Raw genomic sequence first — 16,944 nt, 5'->3', positions numbered from 1 at the left:
TCAATGTCTTATATTCAGATTCAGTCAATTCAATGTTATCTTTTTTAAGGTCCTAAACTATTTTTAGGATCTGCATATAAAAACTGGTTCAGATTCAAGTAACAGTAAGTTCTGTTTACTGCTCTCTGAAAGGCACACTAAGAAACACATGGAGCTTCAGGGAACAGGTTATTAACATTGGCATTGGAGATTGGCACATGGAAGCAACTTGTTGGAAACAATCTGATCCTTTTGTATTCTCTGAAATTAGATTTCACAGCAGTTAAAATTATCATGATCTAGGGAAGTCACTGGCCTTGTTTCTAAATATATCATTTACCAATCAGCCTTATTTTTACCACCACTCGGGTAACAAAAAAAATATACAAAAATATTTTCATGGCAATGCAGTGTGGCAGCACAAGGTAACTGGTTATCCTAGATAGAAATAGTGGAGATTTATCATGGAGCTGTATATTGGATAGCTTTCAGAGTTCAGTTTAAAGAAAAGGAGGCTGAAAATTTGGAAGTCCAGTTCATAGCCAGTTTACAAACAAATTGCTTCTATAAAGAAGACACCTGGGTTCGAACCAAACCCCACATCCAGACACTGCCAGACTTTGGGGGAGGGAGGGAGGTTCAGAATCCAAAACTGGACCCTAATTAGAGTTTTACCATTGGCATGCATCTCTGCATTGACCAAAACAAAACACTACATTGGAGCGTCCCTGGGCAAAAACAAACACGGTTCTACATCTGATCTTTCACTATCAGACCCTACCTCTACAAGGACTCAAACAAAACTCCTTGGTCTAAACCCATATTTTTGGTGGGCTGGAAAGGCAAATACAAGCAATACATCTTGGCCTCAACTTGAGTGTTCCTTGCTTTGACTCACTGGGAATCACCAGCAATCAATGCCAATGTAGTTTAAATATTTTCAAGCTGTATTATACATTTTTAATACACAAGCATGCTCAATACGTTGCCAAAAGAAAACACTTCCTTTAGTTTTCAACTCTTTCTGGACCAAGCTATCTCCATCTTCTGGGTTTTTTCACTATAGTGTAAAACTTATGATTTTGTCTACACACTTTCCTGCAGCTTAATTCTGATAGACTCATCCTTGCTCAGCCATGCCTCCCTTCAGCCAAACATATCTTTAACACCTCAAAGATCTTCTGTTCCCTCTTGTTACCACATCCTGGAGGGCTTGACTGTATTTTCCTTAATAATGTTGCATCCTGCATGCAGCTTTACTCCAGTGGTAAGTAAATATTACTACTGGTTCTTCATGAGTTTTAAAATATGAGACTATTGTATTTTTAGAAGGATATGTAAAGACTTTACTACATTAACATTAGCAACTCAAGTGCTGCAAAATAATTGCAGCTTTCATAGTGTTCTGTTAACACAGCATTCAATGTTTATGTATCTTGACCATGAGTTTCACATGAGTAGTCAATCTGGTTTAACGTGTTTTTCACTCCACATTTACTTGACAAATGAATTTAGCTACTGGGCTAACATTTTCCTTATTGGATTTGGTCAGCTACTAATTTCTTAGCAATAGTGTATGCAAAACCTCATATTTCTGTACTAACTTGCACACATTTTCCTTTAACTACTTTCTACTTTCAACCTTCATCCCCCGATGAAATCTTACTGATTCTAGTGTCACTGTGGAAAGATCTCACGTTCATGTCAATCACTGTAGACACTTTGCTTTGAGATTTAGGATAATTTTGTCTGGCAATAGGGTTAGAAGCCTGGTTGTCTGCTAAACGTATTAAATCTGGGTAGGGCAAAGCACTGCAAAACACCACACACACCCAACACTCCACCAGTCATGGATTCAGAGATGGACTAGATAAAAATGCTTGTTAAATTCTTTCCTTCTGCCACCTACTGAAGTGAGTAGGGTTACTGAGTAAGATCCCACTCAATATGGATAGGGGTGGCAGAACCTAGCCTACTGATTGTATCGTTTTCTGACAGCTGGGCTGAAACATTAATTGTTATACCAATAAACTAAAAGCCAGCAGGATATTATTAAAGGGGATAAGACATTTGTCACATTTATTGTAAATATAATAATAATAAAACAAAAGATAACAGTAAACAACGTTGTTTGAATACTTATTTTTATGTATTTATATAATAACCAATGTATATTAAAGCCCTACCTAATTAAGTCTCAGAGATTTGATATTATAGACCCATAAAATAAAGCCTGGGTCTTATTTGCACTGGTGAGGCCCCTTTACATTTAGAATTAATGAAAATCAGGCTCCCATATGCTTTGAGATTTTAAGATTAGAGGCAATTTATTGAATAAAATGAAAATGTTCCCTTTTTCAGAAGTGGTTTGCTTTCAAGCTGGCATTCATACACTCCCTCACAATTTAGGAAAAACTCACAACAGGGTTTGCAAATGCTTTCAATCAGTATTCTCAGGTCGCCTCCATAATCCTTGCACGTTAGCAGTATATTGTGCACTAAACTCAATTGAAATCAGTCACATTGACAAGATAGCTGATGAGATACAAGTCTGAGGATTCACCAACTTTGACATTCAAGTGACTAATAATCAATCGCCTATAATTGTCACTTTTTTAGTTTGTATGTAACAGTACACCCCTGCCACCAGCCCCACTGTAAAGTGATTAGAAAATGTCTAAAACAACCAGGTACAAAAAACACAGAGCCTTATGGGTTTGTTTTGGGAGGGGTTTTGTGGGTGGAAACACTGATCTGAACTTTCTTTTGAAGAATAAGAAGTTTAGCTCTCTTACCTGTGAGGCATTCCAGTAGTGTACGCGATCGTATGCTCATACGATAAGTTACATATTTTCAGATACCAGTTCATCTCCAGTTCCCGCATGAGTGCCAGTCTCCAGCCCCTTTGCTGTATCTGACCTGCGGTTTTGAGTCTATTGTCCTTGCTGCTTTCACAGGAGCTCTTTGGAGCTTTTTCTCTACTCCCTAAAGAAAGGACAGAGTGTTTCCTTAACTTGGCTGTCTCATCAAGATTTTTACTCCCCACTGTCCCAGTGCGTGCTGCAAGCATTTTTGTGTCTTGCCTGTCTGCAAAGGAACCACCTAGCACTAAGTCACTTTCTGCAAGTCATTTAAACTGATTTCAGCATGCACTTTCCTCCCTCTATAACCTTATCCTGGCCACAAAGCTGTAATTAGATACATGTCTACAGGGCTTAACCAGAAAGAATAGCTGTAACCTTTTCATAGGGAAAATCTGTAAACTTCCTACCTGTTGACATACTTGAATACATAAAGTAGTAGTATCCCACGTTTCATAATAAACAAATGCTACTGGTAAACACACTGTTGTTTTACAAGAACAATTTTGTTTTATGTGGATAACCTTTTATATATAGTTACAACTAAAGCAAACAATTTCACCTGCATATGTTCCACCGAATTGTTTTGTCATCATGTGTATTTGAAATTGAGATTCAGCTGAAAACAACTTTAGCAGTTTAGACTCCAACTATGCAAAGATTTAACATGTGCCTAACTTTATATAATATGAATAGTCACACTGAAGTTAATAGGGAAAATTAGAGTGTGTAAAGTTAACGTGTATAAGTTTTCACAAGATAGGGCCTTAATTTTATGATTACTCCCTTTTTAGATAAAGAGAAATCCTACTGAATGAAATTACTGAAAAAAGTAATCACTACTCTGGTTCCCTGGCTTCTTTCATATTGTAGAAATTTTTTCACATTCCATAAAGGAATTTTGAAGATTGAGAAAAATAATTTAATATCTCTGGACATGATGATCGAAGATTATGCTTTTTAACAGTTATTCTGATATCCAGCGATTATTAACAGGGCCTTAGGGCAAGTAAAAATATTGTAAATAAAAAGAATGGATCCCAAAGCTGGATCCATTTCCTTCGCACTGTTAGGATATAAAGATGTTAGAGAGATTTGAATGCAGTCTGCTTATTGCACATATCAGCTGTGAAAATGATATCTGGAACCCATGAAAATGTCCCTGAGGAAAAATAAACATTTTGGACAAATCGTCCAGTTGTTCATTGGGTTTGAAGGATGAAAAGTCACCAGCTCTAGAGCTAATCCCCACATTGGACCATATCATGTCATTCATTTTAAAGGCAAATATCTGAAGCTTTAACTGACAGAGGTTAACGACACTGGTAACCGGTCCAGTCTTGTATAGACTAGAGTTGCCACTAGTGCAAACAGCTGATAAAACTGAATCAGTGGTAGTACCACTGGGAATTTGATAGGAGTTCCCTAATGTGGAGAGCCTGTGTTTGGGTCAGGACATTTCCTGGAAGTTTAAAGTTTGCTTAGATCCTGTTTCTGTAGAAGGGGCATTTACTGTCCCTGGACAGTTTTGACAAGAAGCAGTTTTCTATATGGGCTGATAAGCTTCCATGATACAGTTTTACAGACACCGCTGAGTAGTCCCCATCTTTCAGGTTTAATATTCTATAACCTGTTTGTAACTTTTGTAGTCTCCATTCATATGTTGGGTCCCGCAACCTTTTTTTTACAAGATTAGGGCTTACTCAAGCAAGTAATCCATCTGCCTTGAAGAGGTCTACTTGCATGAGTGAGGATTCTTCGGGTGTATGTATATTTGGGGCCACTTTATGGGCCTTGTGACACAGACCTGCAATGATGTTGGTACAGTGCTTCACTGCCCAGGAGAAGCACTAGGAGGCATTCTGGTCTGCTCTGCACTGCTTCTTGGGGTGCAGAGTCTCCTTCCATGCACACTAGTCCCTCTCTACAGGTTGTTTCTGGGGATAAGGGCCATAATCCTACCCCTCCTCATCCACTATGGGGCACCCTGTGCCCTAACAGACCACACAGATAAGGCAGCTCCAGAGTGCCCTGAGTGAAGGAACACCAATTGTGCCTGGCCCTTATCTGCTGAACTCTGGGGATCTGACAGAGCTACCTGCGTACAATAGGAATGCTGGGTGGGATTGTGCTTCCTGAAGCCCACTGATGAGGAACGGGACTGTGCCTTACTCCACTGTGTGCTAGGTTACCTCTGAGCAAGGTAACCATAGATCCGGTTGTGTCCAGGGTAGTCCCTTTAAACCCTGTCCCAGCCGTCCCTACTTTTTTGGCAAAAGGAAGCATTTGTCCCATTTGTTCTTGCGAACTTCAGGGCCAGCTCCAGGCACCAGCGCAGCAAGCAGGTGCTTGGGGCGGCCAACGGGAAGGGGCGGCACATCCAGCTCTTCGGCAGCAAGTCCCTCAGTCCCTCTTGCAGGGAAAGGCCTGCTGCTGGATTTGCCGCTGAAGAATGAAGCAGTGGCGGCAGAGCTGCCACCGAAGTGCCACCGATCACAGGTTTTTTGTTTTTTCTTTTTTTCACCACTTGGGGTAGCAAAAACGCTGGAGCCGGCCCTGGCCAACTTGATCAGTTGACAAAAGAGAATGGGACAAATGCCAAAAAATGGGGTGCGGAGGAACATGTGGGGGAGGGGGAGTGGTGATGCCAGCCCTACGCAAGGGGTGAGGGAAGACTGAGGTAGAGGTGAGGGAAGACTGAGGTGGAGGGATAGCTCAGTGGTTTGAGCATTAGCCTGCTAAACCCAGGGTTGTGAGTTCAATCCTTGAGGAGGCCACTTAGGGATCTGGGGCAAAAATTGGTCCTGCTAGTGAAGGCAGGGGGCTGGACTCGATGACCTTTCAAGGTCCTTTCCAGTTCTAGGAGATTGGTATATTTCCAATTATTACCTTTAGGTCAGGCATGGCTCGGGCGAGCAGCGACACCAGCCTCACCCTGGAGCAGGGACCAGCTGTACAGGGGGCTTGGGCTAGCCCCAAACAATGTCCTATTTTCCCTTTGGGAAACATGGTCTCCCTACCACTCAGCTGGTGAAACAGGGGAGCAGCTTCAGGATTTCCCTTCTTCTCTGCCCCCTTTGGGGTGGCTTGGGCATTATTCCTACTTAAAGCTTGATCCCCCCCACCCCTATTTTTTGAGTGACAGCAAAGAGAAGCATAACTATAGTATATCCACCTACACCTTCTGTCCCTCCCCCACAAGTCCTCCACTGGTTGCTTCTGAGGTTTGTCATTCTACCTGTTATTTTATTTTTCTGGTATTTGCATAACAGTTTTGACACAAATAAGAAAAAAACATTTGAATTTTTGTTTAATAAATCAGTTCCATTCCTTTATGGAAAGAGGAAGGATGAAACGAATAAGTTTCCTGAAAATTAAATAGAGATTCTATAAAAATTACTCTAAAACCCTCCCAAATGTAACAGCGAATGAGCTCCTTTCTGTAGAATTTTAAACCATCTTTAAAAATATAAGAAAGTATTCTATCCCTATTATCCCTATTGCATCTGACGAAGTGGGTATTCACCCACGAAAGCTCATGCTCCAATACTTCTGTTAGTCTATAAGGTGCCACAGGACTCTTTGTTGCTTTTTACAGATCCAGGCTAACACGGCTACCCCTCTGATACTATCCCTATTATAGACTTTTACAGGATGTGTCGTTAACTCCTCCACCACTTCCCCATAAGAGTTAAGGCAAGAGCCCACTGAAATCAATGAGAGACTTTCCACTGACTTCCATGGGCTTTGGATCAGACCCCACATTTCTAAACTAAAGTATAAGTATGCTCAAATTACACATGTCCCGTTTTAAACCTTACAAACTTCTTTTTAGATTCCTTCATTTGAAAGCTGGCTACTCACAGCTCGAACAAATTCTTGAGTATGTATTCAAAAGCAAGCTGGCATTTGGTTTCAGGTTTTCCATTACATTAAACAAACACTACTTGTTCCTGAATGCAGTACAGACCTTAAAAAGGTAACAATCACACCAAAACTAAATGAAATAAATCAAAAGCACATGCTTGCAATTAGTTCCCCTCTAAACAGGGCATTGTTCGTTTTATAATAGACTTGTCAAAGTAGATGTTCCCTTAACTTGTCAGTTTAGCTAGGTAACATTATAGCACATATAATTGTCCAAGTGACAGTATCTTATTAGCCAGAGAAGGTAACTGACCTACCTCTGAAAAGTGAGCAGACAGCTGGATTGCTTTTCTGGAAGCAACGTTATATTTAAATATTGATACCAGGACTCTGCCACTATATTCAAACACACACTTTGGTTTATTATCAGACAACACAGCAATGGTGGCCAAACTTTCAATATAATTTAGGCTAGAACAAACAGTGGGCTCCCACCGCCCCACACACTTGCACAAAGCTAATACTGCTCTCCTATTCACCTGCTGCTGGCTAGTTTCCCAAAGGGATAAGTGGACCCTAAGGGTGCTGCAGCAAGAAGAGAAGATCTGAGGCTTTGGGGAGACAGCCACATCAAGACTCTTACATGAGAAGTGTCCTAAGTTATGGACCCTACCTCTCCCTGTTTGCAGGGTCCTTCCTGCTCCTTCCTTCAAGGCAAGAAGCAGACGGGGCAAGTGGCCTGGATCGGCACCAGTAATGTGACGTCAGGAAGGTGTGACCTGGGGTTCACGCTCAGGACTAGCGATTAGGAAATCCAGATTCTATTCCCAGCTCTGTTACTGACATGCGAGTTGCCTATGGTCGCACAATATGCCAACAGATTTAACTTCTTTATGCCCAGCTTCCCACTCTGAAAAAATGGGACGGCTAAGGCCTACTTGCCACACAAGTGCTGGGAGGCTTAATTTATGGTTTGCTAAGCACTTTGCAGTGTTTAGATGGAAGCAGCTGCAGCAGGGATAAGTATTATAATAAACACTGATGGGAGGAGTCGGGGATGCAAGAAGGAGGAGGGATTCTCCTTTTAGAGTAAGAAAAGCAGGGAATGAGAATGCAGGCCTAAGACAAGCCTTGCTGCAGAAGGCACTGCTGGCAGTGTAGAATGCTATGGATCAGTACATTTATCCTCAGTATTTAAAAGGTTCAGCTGCTCCTGAAAGACGTATATGGTAAAATGGTGTTCAGAATTCTCTGGCCCTCAGTAGTAACCTTGATTATTAAGTTTCAAACCCACATGTTTGCAACACAATAGTTTAGTTAATTTGTAGGTAGCTCTGAATAAAATGGTTAAGCTTCACTTCCCTTGTGAGTGAGACACTCCTATCAAAGTGAATCCTGTTTTGGAAGTTCAGAAGATTTTACCACACTGCAACAGGAGCTGGCACTAAGATACCAAGCCTAAAACACAAAGCAAGGATTTACTGACTAGATAAAAGAGCTTAACCCAGGGGCGGCTCCAGACACCAAGCGTGTGCCTGCGGTGGCAAGCCGCGGGGGGCGGCCCGCTGGTCGCCGTGAAGGCAGCAGTCAGGCTGCCTTCAGCAGCACGCCTGTGGGAGGCCCATGGCTTCAGCAGCAATTCAGTGGCGGGCACGCCGAAGGCGTGGGACTGGCGGACCTCCCACAGGTGCTCCGCCGAATCCACGTTACCAGTGGACCGCCCACAAGTGCGCTGCCGAAAGCCGCCTGCCTGCCATGCTTGGGGTGGCAAAATACATAGAGCCACCCCTGTATGTGGGGTCAGACTACAGTTGATTTAACTAATCAAACTAGTTTTTAGTTATTGGAGAGCAAAAGTCCATCAAGACACAGCACACTTGACTTTAGTTTTTTGCACTCTACAGTTTGGGAAGTCAAACAGATTTTATTTCTATTTTAGCTAGGGTTGGTTTTAAACAAGGTTTCAAAGACTGGATTTATCAGAAGAAATTTTTACAGCAGCTATGATAAAATTAGTATCTAAGAGAAATGTCAGACTAGACAGCGAGTGGCTGCTTGAAACTAACTCTGAATATTCAATAAAAGTCTCAGCTGAGCTGTCAGTTTGTAAGGAAACGATGCTCATTAATTAGCATTGAATTGTATTAATTGGAGGCCAGGAACTTATGCCTGTTTTTGCTTCTTTAGGATGTATAAGAAAAGGTCTATTACTTCTACTTCTCCTTACGTCAGGACTTGTCTACATGTGGAAAATTACTGCAGTAGCTGTACTGAAATAAGAGTATTTACACAGGATGTTATTCCAGAATAGTTATTCCATGTGTAGACAAGTGCTTAGAAATGTCAGGCATGATCTTCCCTGTTTTAGTCTTTCTTGGACAACCCAGCCGTTATGTCTACAGGCATGATTGTCTACAGGATTTAAGGCATGATTGAAGCACAGGTAACTTAAGCACACCAGCACTAGTTTTAATCTAGCTAGCATGGGTAAAAGTAGCATTGAAGACATGGCAGCACAGACTCCAGCATGAATTAGCAACCTGAGAATGTACCCGGGCTCCCCACTAGACTTCTACTGGGGTGGCTAGCCTGCACTGAAGCCAGTGCCACCAGGTCTTCAAAGCTATTGTTATCCCCATGAAAGCTCATGCAGTGAAGCCTATGTATGTTACCACTGAATTTTAAGTGGCACTGTAGATGTTTGCAGATATGGGACTTGAGAGCTCTCAGCTTTTAGCTGGAAGGGAAGGTGTTGCATCTTTAGAGAAACAGCTTTTCTACCATTTATTCCAATATTTGAGTCAAATAAGTTTAAAACTGAATTAAAAAGTCATTACCCCTCTGAGTCAGCTTTCACTGCCTTGGTAACTGGCTAGCAAAGTTAGCAGAATTATGAGTCATACACAGTTTTTCTTTGTTGGTCATCTTTTTAAAAGGTTAGGAGTAGGAGGGACACTAGGCAAAGTTTGTATAAGGCTGAGCTGATCAGGAACTTAGAAAATAATAAATACGTTATCAGTTGAGTTTGTTCTTTTCAAAATCAGCTTCCCTCTGTAAACAAAGGCTTTGATCCCAGAGTCCTTACACAGGCAGAGCTTCTCCTTGGAGATAGATAGTAGTTTTGCTTGCATAGGGACTGTAGAATCAGAGTAGAGAATGTTGGCATGTGTTAGATTTGGGTTTTCAAGTCAGAGTTCCATTCAGCAGCACAGACGAGCAAGCAGATTCAATGCATTTCACATTCTCATGTAGACGCTTCATTAGCTCTGAGTTTAAGAGATTTCTGGACTGCAGAGCAAAGTCTGACAGTAACCCACAACAATGGAGGAGGAAGCAGGCACAGCCCCTGCATGTTCTAGTGGCCCCGCTGACATTTATAGAAAAAAAAAATATATCTAAAAATCTATCCTTCCAAAACAAACACAGTAACAGCAGCTTTCCTCTGCGACGTACATACTGTTCCCCCCACCCTGCAGTTCTGCTTAGGTTTAGATTAGGAAAGATTGTTTTAGTGTATAGCGCACACCAGGAAATTTGCTATCAGAGAAAATCTAATTGTCAAGAGGATTTTGGGAGGCTGGTCTTATTCTAGAAACGGTCCTGCCATCTCCTTGGAAAGTGATGCATATAGAAGACAGATCAGCACGGCAGGTGGGAAATAAATCTAGATTGGATTATACACTTCTGTTCATCTTCCTGGAGAAACTGCTGCGGTTATTTTGTATCAGAATCTGGCCTTATCTTAGAGATGTTAGAAAACAAAGATCCTATAAGATCAGACTCTAAAGATCCATATTTTTCACCTTTACAGATTTAATGCGCTACAAAGGAGATACATTAGAGTTTTTGTGGATTGCAGCCAAAGGAATTATCTGTATCCAACTGAAGTTGGCATAGCTGAGAGTTTAAAGTACCTTTTTTTTTAAATTATGTCAATCCTTTCCAGTTATTGAGCTTTGCAGTAGCTGCACAGAACTGTATGCTCTGCACAGCAAAGTGACCGTTAGCACAAATAATCTGAAGTCACAGCAATCTGTGAGAAAACAGATCAAGAGTTTCTCTTATAATTGAGGTCAAAGCCATTAGGTAAAAGTTTTCCCTCCCTCCCTAGAATGGGGCTCAAAATTCACCCATCATTTATGCTGGTAAATTGCAGAGAAGCGCCCCCAAAAAGAAAGTCTGCTTCAGAGAAGGCTATGGCAGCAGAAAGTGCCTATAATCTCCATGGCCTGCAAATTCTGTATGGAGCCAGGACAGCTGGAAAAGAAATAATGGTGTTGGGCATGACCAAGTGTCCGCAGGATCTGCTGATCAGTGCATCTGTTCAGCAGTCTGTCAACTGGACTTCTATGGAGAAACACAAACTAAAGCCACTTACCTCACTCCCATGTAGGAGCCATGCGAGAGCACATGTTCTGAGCACTGATTCTGCAGCACAGTTATAATTATAAAACTGACATGGCCAGATCCTTTGGTCTGGCCAGGCTGTTGTCAGTGCAAGCCCAGAAGTTGGCAAATGCAGATGATCTAACTTGCTGCCTATAGCCCCCAGGGCTGGTCCAGGAGTCAGAGATTGCTGGGGCAGAGGAACATTGTGGCTAGTCACTTCTCCCTGGCCACATTTCCTATACCAGTTCTACACCACCACTTGATGATACCTCCAAGTCAGGGGACTCTTCAGGGAGCTGAATCGGCCAGCTTTATGGCTGCTTTGCACTATCAGTGCAATGTAAATCAGCCAGTGGGGTGAAGGATTTGAGCCACTGTTTGCCATTTAGTTCCAATTCTGAATATCATACAAATGTTCTGAATATTCCTTCCACATAAAAAGAAAAGTGTGTAGGGCCAGATCCAGGACTCTGAAGTCTCTGGCAAAACTCCCATTGACTTCAGTGGTGCAGGATCAGGCCCATAATGTCTAACTCATTCCTAGCCTTATGGACATTCTACCATAAATCCACTCCTTCCACCAGAGAAGACTTATTCAGATAACATTTAACCCGGAGCACCATTGCTTAGAGGAGATACAGTCTAGCACAGAGGTGGGCAAACTATCCCCCCTGGGCCACATCCAGCCCCTGGGACTGACCTGCCCAGCCCCTGAGCTCCCCGCTGGGGAGGCTAGCCCCCGGCCCCTCCCCTGGAGCCATGCTGCCGCACAAGGAGCGCTCTGGCCCGCTGCTCCTGCCGGGCTGCGTGGCTTGCGCCCTCCCACCTCCCATGCTTTCCAAAAAGCCAGCCCTGCCGCTCTGAGTGGCATGGCAAGTGGGTAGGGAGCAGTAGGATTGGATGAGGAGCAAGAAGTCCTGTGAGGCAGTCAGGGGACAGAGGGCGGTTGGATGGGGGTGGGATCCCGAGGGCGGTTAGGGGCAGGGGGCAGTTAGATGGGGAGGAGATTCTGTGGGGGGGCAGTCAGGGGAACAGGGGGGTTGGATAGGCGTGGAAGTCCCGGGGGGCCTGTCCAGGGGCAGGGGTGTAGATGGGGTCGGGGGACAGGGGACAGGAGTTGGATAGGGGGCAGTCCTGGGAAGAGGTGGTCAAGGGACAAGGAGCGGGGGTGGGGGGTTGGAGGCTCTGAGGGAGGCAGTCATGGAGTGGGAAGGGGCAGATAGGGGGTGGGAACCAGGCTGTTTGGGGAGGCACAGCCTTCCCTACCTGGCCCTCCATACCATTTTGCAACCTCGATGTGGCCCTCGGGCCAAAAGGTTTGCCCACCCCTGGTCTAGCAATACATCAGAGAAAGGATGCCAGGAACCAGAGTCCCCCCAACCAGTATTCTCCAACACAGTTAGTTTTACTTTTAAGAGGTTGGCTGTAGGAGGTGACAGAGAAAAAAAATACATTAATAGGCTCTTTAAGGCTACTTAGTATATTAGTGACATTTATTGCTCCTTTTTGGGGTAGTTTCTCTGCCCAATATCAATGGATGAATATTGCTTATTTAACGTCAACTAATTTATCCCTGGATCTTGTGTACAGAGTTCGCATTAATCGGTGGATGAACTCCAGGAGACCAGACAAAGTTAACTTAACTGTCTTATTTTACTGGAGTGAATGGTTCATTTTCTGGAGTGGTTTTTTCCAAAGCAGTAAATATCCCATCTGCGTTGCGGCTTTTTCTAACATATCTATATGAAAGGTTTGAGATCAGAGCTGAAATATAAGATGCGTCCCTGTGGACATGAGTTGTTCATATTAGCTCCCATGCCACTCCACCACACAATCTTTTGAAAATTTTGGAGAGCCCTCTTCTTATTGCATAGTTCCCATTAAGTGAACATACAATGCTTGAAGTCCTGCATTTAGGACGGAAGAATCCCACTGCTACAGGCTAGGGACCAACTGGCCAAGCAGTAGTTCTGCAGAAAAGGACCTGGGGATTACAGTGGACAAGAAGCTGCACATGAGTCAACAATGTGCCCTTGTTGCCAGTAAGGCTAACAACATATTGGGCTGCATTAGTAGGAGCATTGCCAGCAGATCAAGGGAAGTGATTATTCCCCTCTATTGGACACTGGTGAGGCCACATCTGGAGTATTGCATTCAGTTTTGGGCCCCCCATTACAGAAAGGATGAAGGCAAATTGGAGTGAGTCCAGCAGAGGGCAATGGAAATGATTAGGGTCTGGGGCACATGACTTATGAGGAAAGGCTGAGGGAACTGGGCTTAGTCAGTCTGCAGAAGAGCAAGGGGGGATTTGATAGCAACCTTCAACTACCTCAATGGGGGTTCCAAAGAGGATGGAGCTAGGCTGTTCTCAGTAGTGGCAAATGACAGAACAAGTAGCAATGGTCTCAAATTGCAGTGGGGGAGGTTTAGGTTGGATATTAGGAAAAACTTTTTCACTAGGAGGGTGGTGAAGCACTGGAATAGGTTACCTAGGAAGGTGGTAGAATCTCCTTCCTTAGAGGTTTTTAAGGTCAGGCTTCACAAAGCCCTGGCTGGGATGATTTAGTTGGGGATTGGTCCTGCTTTGAGGAGGGGGTTGGACTAGATGACTTCCTGAGGTCCCTTCCAACCCTAATCTTCTATGATTCCAAGTACACCATAGCCTCACAGGACCTACTGTCAGAAGTAAATGCAACACATACTGGAAAGTGAAAAACTGCTCTTCTCAGATAACTGATATGAATGAATTAGACAAACCCAAATGTATCCAAAATTTTAGAGATACTGAAAATATCTGTAGTATACATTATACAATAAATGGAATAATCATTTCTTCTGGGTTATCTGGCCCTCTGCTGGCAAGAAGACTCAAATATTTCTACCATAAATTAAAGACAATTTCAAATGAGGCTCATAATGATGCCATTCAACTAGAAAATACTGAGCTGCATTCTTCCCTGCCATGACTATATTGAGGTATTTAAATGGCCAAGCTCCAATTCCAGCTGCACAGCTGTAAACCCGGATTAACCACAGACTTGGCAAACCTGTGCAATTGAAATCAGACTCTAGCCCTGTTTTTCTTTGGGGGAAGTAGTGTTATTTTTTGGTAATAGCAACACAAGTGACAGGGCTCTGTCCCAGAAAATGGTCACAAAAGAATTAGGGGCAAGGCGAAGTGCTGTATTTGCCTTGATCTTGAGAATTTTTTTTAAAAACAATTTGCTTCAGCATCCAGTGAGAAAGCTGCTGAGCAGGGTTGCCAATTTTGGTGGGTTGTATTCCTGGAGCTTGTGTCAAAGGACAATCTTTAATTCCTAGAGACTCCAGGCCAATCTTGGAGGATTAGCAACCCTACTGCAAAGGCAGGAGCCTTTCTGCATCGATAGCTGCTCCTTTATGTGGCTTCACTGGCCCATACTTCCCCTGACAACACAGCTCCAGCACAAGCCATGCTAGCAGAGTCCCTTGGAGCAGCTCCATAGCAGCCAAAGAGGGGATTCAAGTAGCATCAACAGAGGCAGAGCAGAGGCCTGTACTGCAAAGAAAGAATAGGCCCTACTCAGTTCCCTTCTACCCTCTGCCCTCAAAATCCTGCTCAGCTTGGTCCCCTAGTGGAGGGCCCTCCATGGTTGGAAGGAAGATGGGATGAAGAGGATGAGCTGGGCCATGGTTTTCATTTAAGGTGTTTGAATTGGACAGGGGTCTACAAGTAGCTGATTAGTAAACTTGTATAAACAGAGAGCCAGATCCTCAGTTGGTGCAAGCTGACCCAGTTCCCTACCAGATAACAATGGATCGATACCAAATCACTTCAGCAAAGGATCTGGCCCAAAGCCTTTTTGCCAAAACAGGCTACAGATTTTGAAGTCCTGTATGATGAGATTACTTTGCTCTCTTTTGTCCTTTGGTAAATGGGATTTGTGTGTAAACACACACACACACGTACGTGAGAAAGGGCATGACATTGAAGCCATGTGACAATTAAAACATAATTTAGAGGGTGAAAGCCTGGCCTTATGGAAGTGGATAGCAAGATTCTCATTGACTTCAATGGGGCCAGGATTTCCCCCAGAAGGAATAATGTAGAACTTTGTTATTAGGGTTCAACAAATGGTTTGTTTTCATCATAGCATGATCTTTAGGGATGGAGGCTATCAGCTCTAATAGTGTCAAAGTTGTTGGACCATGCCCATGCCCCCCAATATAATGGTAAAAAAAAGAAGAAATATTATTAAAGGGATTTTTGTATTCTGGTAAATGAATCTTTGCTTTAAGTGAACTTCTGTCTGCCTTCTGCTGAATTCTGTTGAATGAATCTCTATAACAAGCCCAAGGCCAAAATACCAGTTATCTAAGGCCTGTACAGGGATTGAATATGTGAAGTAACCGATAAGAATGCTATTACAGGACAGAAAGTCTGTACCAAGGAATGATAAGGACTTGGGGAAAACAATGTTTTCTTAAGCAACACCCACTGATCCTCTTATCCCTTGGGAGCTTGATTATGCCTATATAAATCTTTTAGTAATGGAAAGAGGGGGAAAGAATTAAATCAAACCTGTTAAATCTGGAAAATCATGGAAGAATGCTGAGTACATGCGAGTGAGTGTCTGTGACAGGTAAATAATTGATCAGAAACTGGTACCAGCCAAAACCTAAGAACTGCAACTCCAGTATCAATGGGCTGAAGATAATGCAGGGCGGAGGCAACCGGATGACCCCTGGAGGGCATGCCGTAACCCACGCAAGCACATCAAGGAGAGAGAGAAGACCCGAAGATAATGCCTAAGTGTCATGGATGTGCCATCTGCTGATCAAGCTGATTAATGGTTACCCTAATCACAAATTCAGCATGATGAAGTAACTTCCATAGACATACACTGAACCAAGGACCTGTAAGAACAGAACCAGAGGATTGAGCTTTTTGAGTCTGGTTCTTTGACTACCCTCCAGGAGCATCGGATGCGCATCTGACATGACTCAGCTCCACCCTCATGTCCACGCCACCTGGCCAGTGACTTGGCATGAGCAACTCTTAGGCTGGTAACTATAATCATCTTTTCAGAACCTGTGCGAATGCTTGTGTGAGTGAATGATTATAACAACTGACAAAAGTATTTTGTTGTATTTGCAATAAATGTGGTGTTTTGCCTTGTCCCTCTTATAAGATCCTGTTGGTATTATTCTATTGGTGTAACAAAGTGGCCCATTCCCTTGACAAAAGTGACTCTTGTATCAGTCTCACTGCAAAGCGTGCACACCCAGTTAGATGACATCTGGCTCTACCCTTCTCCCAACTATCAGAGCAAGAAGAGTTACTGAAGGCATTCTTCTTTGCTAGAGTTCAACTAGCGTTGCTTGAGAAATCCATGTTTGTTTAGGACACTCATCTTAGACAGAGTAAATCAGGGTTTGTCAGAAGAGGGATGTTAGAACATTTGCCTAGAAGACAAAAGTTAGTGCACATTAGAGACCTCCCTTGAACTGAATTCAAAGTCAGCTCACCATACCCCTCTCTGACCACTGGGTTCATTAGATTTTTGGGAATAAATGAGGGAGTCATTTCCAAGTGGGATAACTCAAGTCTGAGACACTGTACTACACATATGAAACTGCAGACTCTCGGTCATTAGTGTTAATCTGGGGCTCCACACAAATGTACTGTGGCTGAAGACTACAGTTTTGCTAACACAGGAACTACTTCTGGCCACCAGTAGGTCTCCTCTGGCTCCCAGCTACAGTATTTTCACTTCAGTTATGCTCACGGACCATAAGTAAATGCCCTCATTTAACTGCCAAAGACTAGTGACGACACATTGTAAACAGAACCCCTGGTAAATCATAC

At 43.2% G+C, this 16,944-nt stretch overlaps 1 protein-coding gene across 3 annotated transcripts in view; it reads right to left on the bottom strand.

The window, feature by feature from the left end:
• Positions 1-16,944, bottom strand: part of KCNAB1 (potassium voltage-gated channel subfamily A regulatory beta subunit 1) — a 263,905-nt gene that overhangs the window by 239,859 nt on the left and 7,102 nt on the right. Inside the window, exons 1-2 of one of the 3 annotated variants that reach the window (XM_045030794.1) lie at positions 4,648-4,763; positions 2,775-2,964 (exon numbers count right to left, since the gene is read on the bottom strand). In XM_045030794.1, the coding sequence (XP_044886729.1) occupies positions 2,775-2,863 (89 nt within the window). In that variant the 5' untranslated portion in view covers positions 2,864-2,964; positions 4,648-4,763. Of the gene's footprint in view, positions 1-2,774; positions 3,050-4,647; positions 4,764-16,944 lie in introns of those variants that run through there. The other 2 variants (XM_045030793.1, XM_045030789.1) reach the window with 2 other exon arrangements.

The sequence above is a fragment of the Mauremys mutica genome, chromosome 9 (genome assembly GCF_020497125.1).
Source record: "Mauremys mutica isolate MM-2020 ecotype Southern chromosome 9, ASM2049712v1, whole genome shotgun sequence".
NCBI classification, from domain to species: domain Eukaryota; kingdom Metazoa; phylum Chordata; order Testudines; family Geoemydidae; genus Mauremys; species Mauremys mutica.
This window is presented reverse-complemented; position numbering and strand designations above follow the sequence as displayed.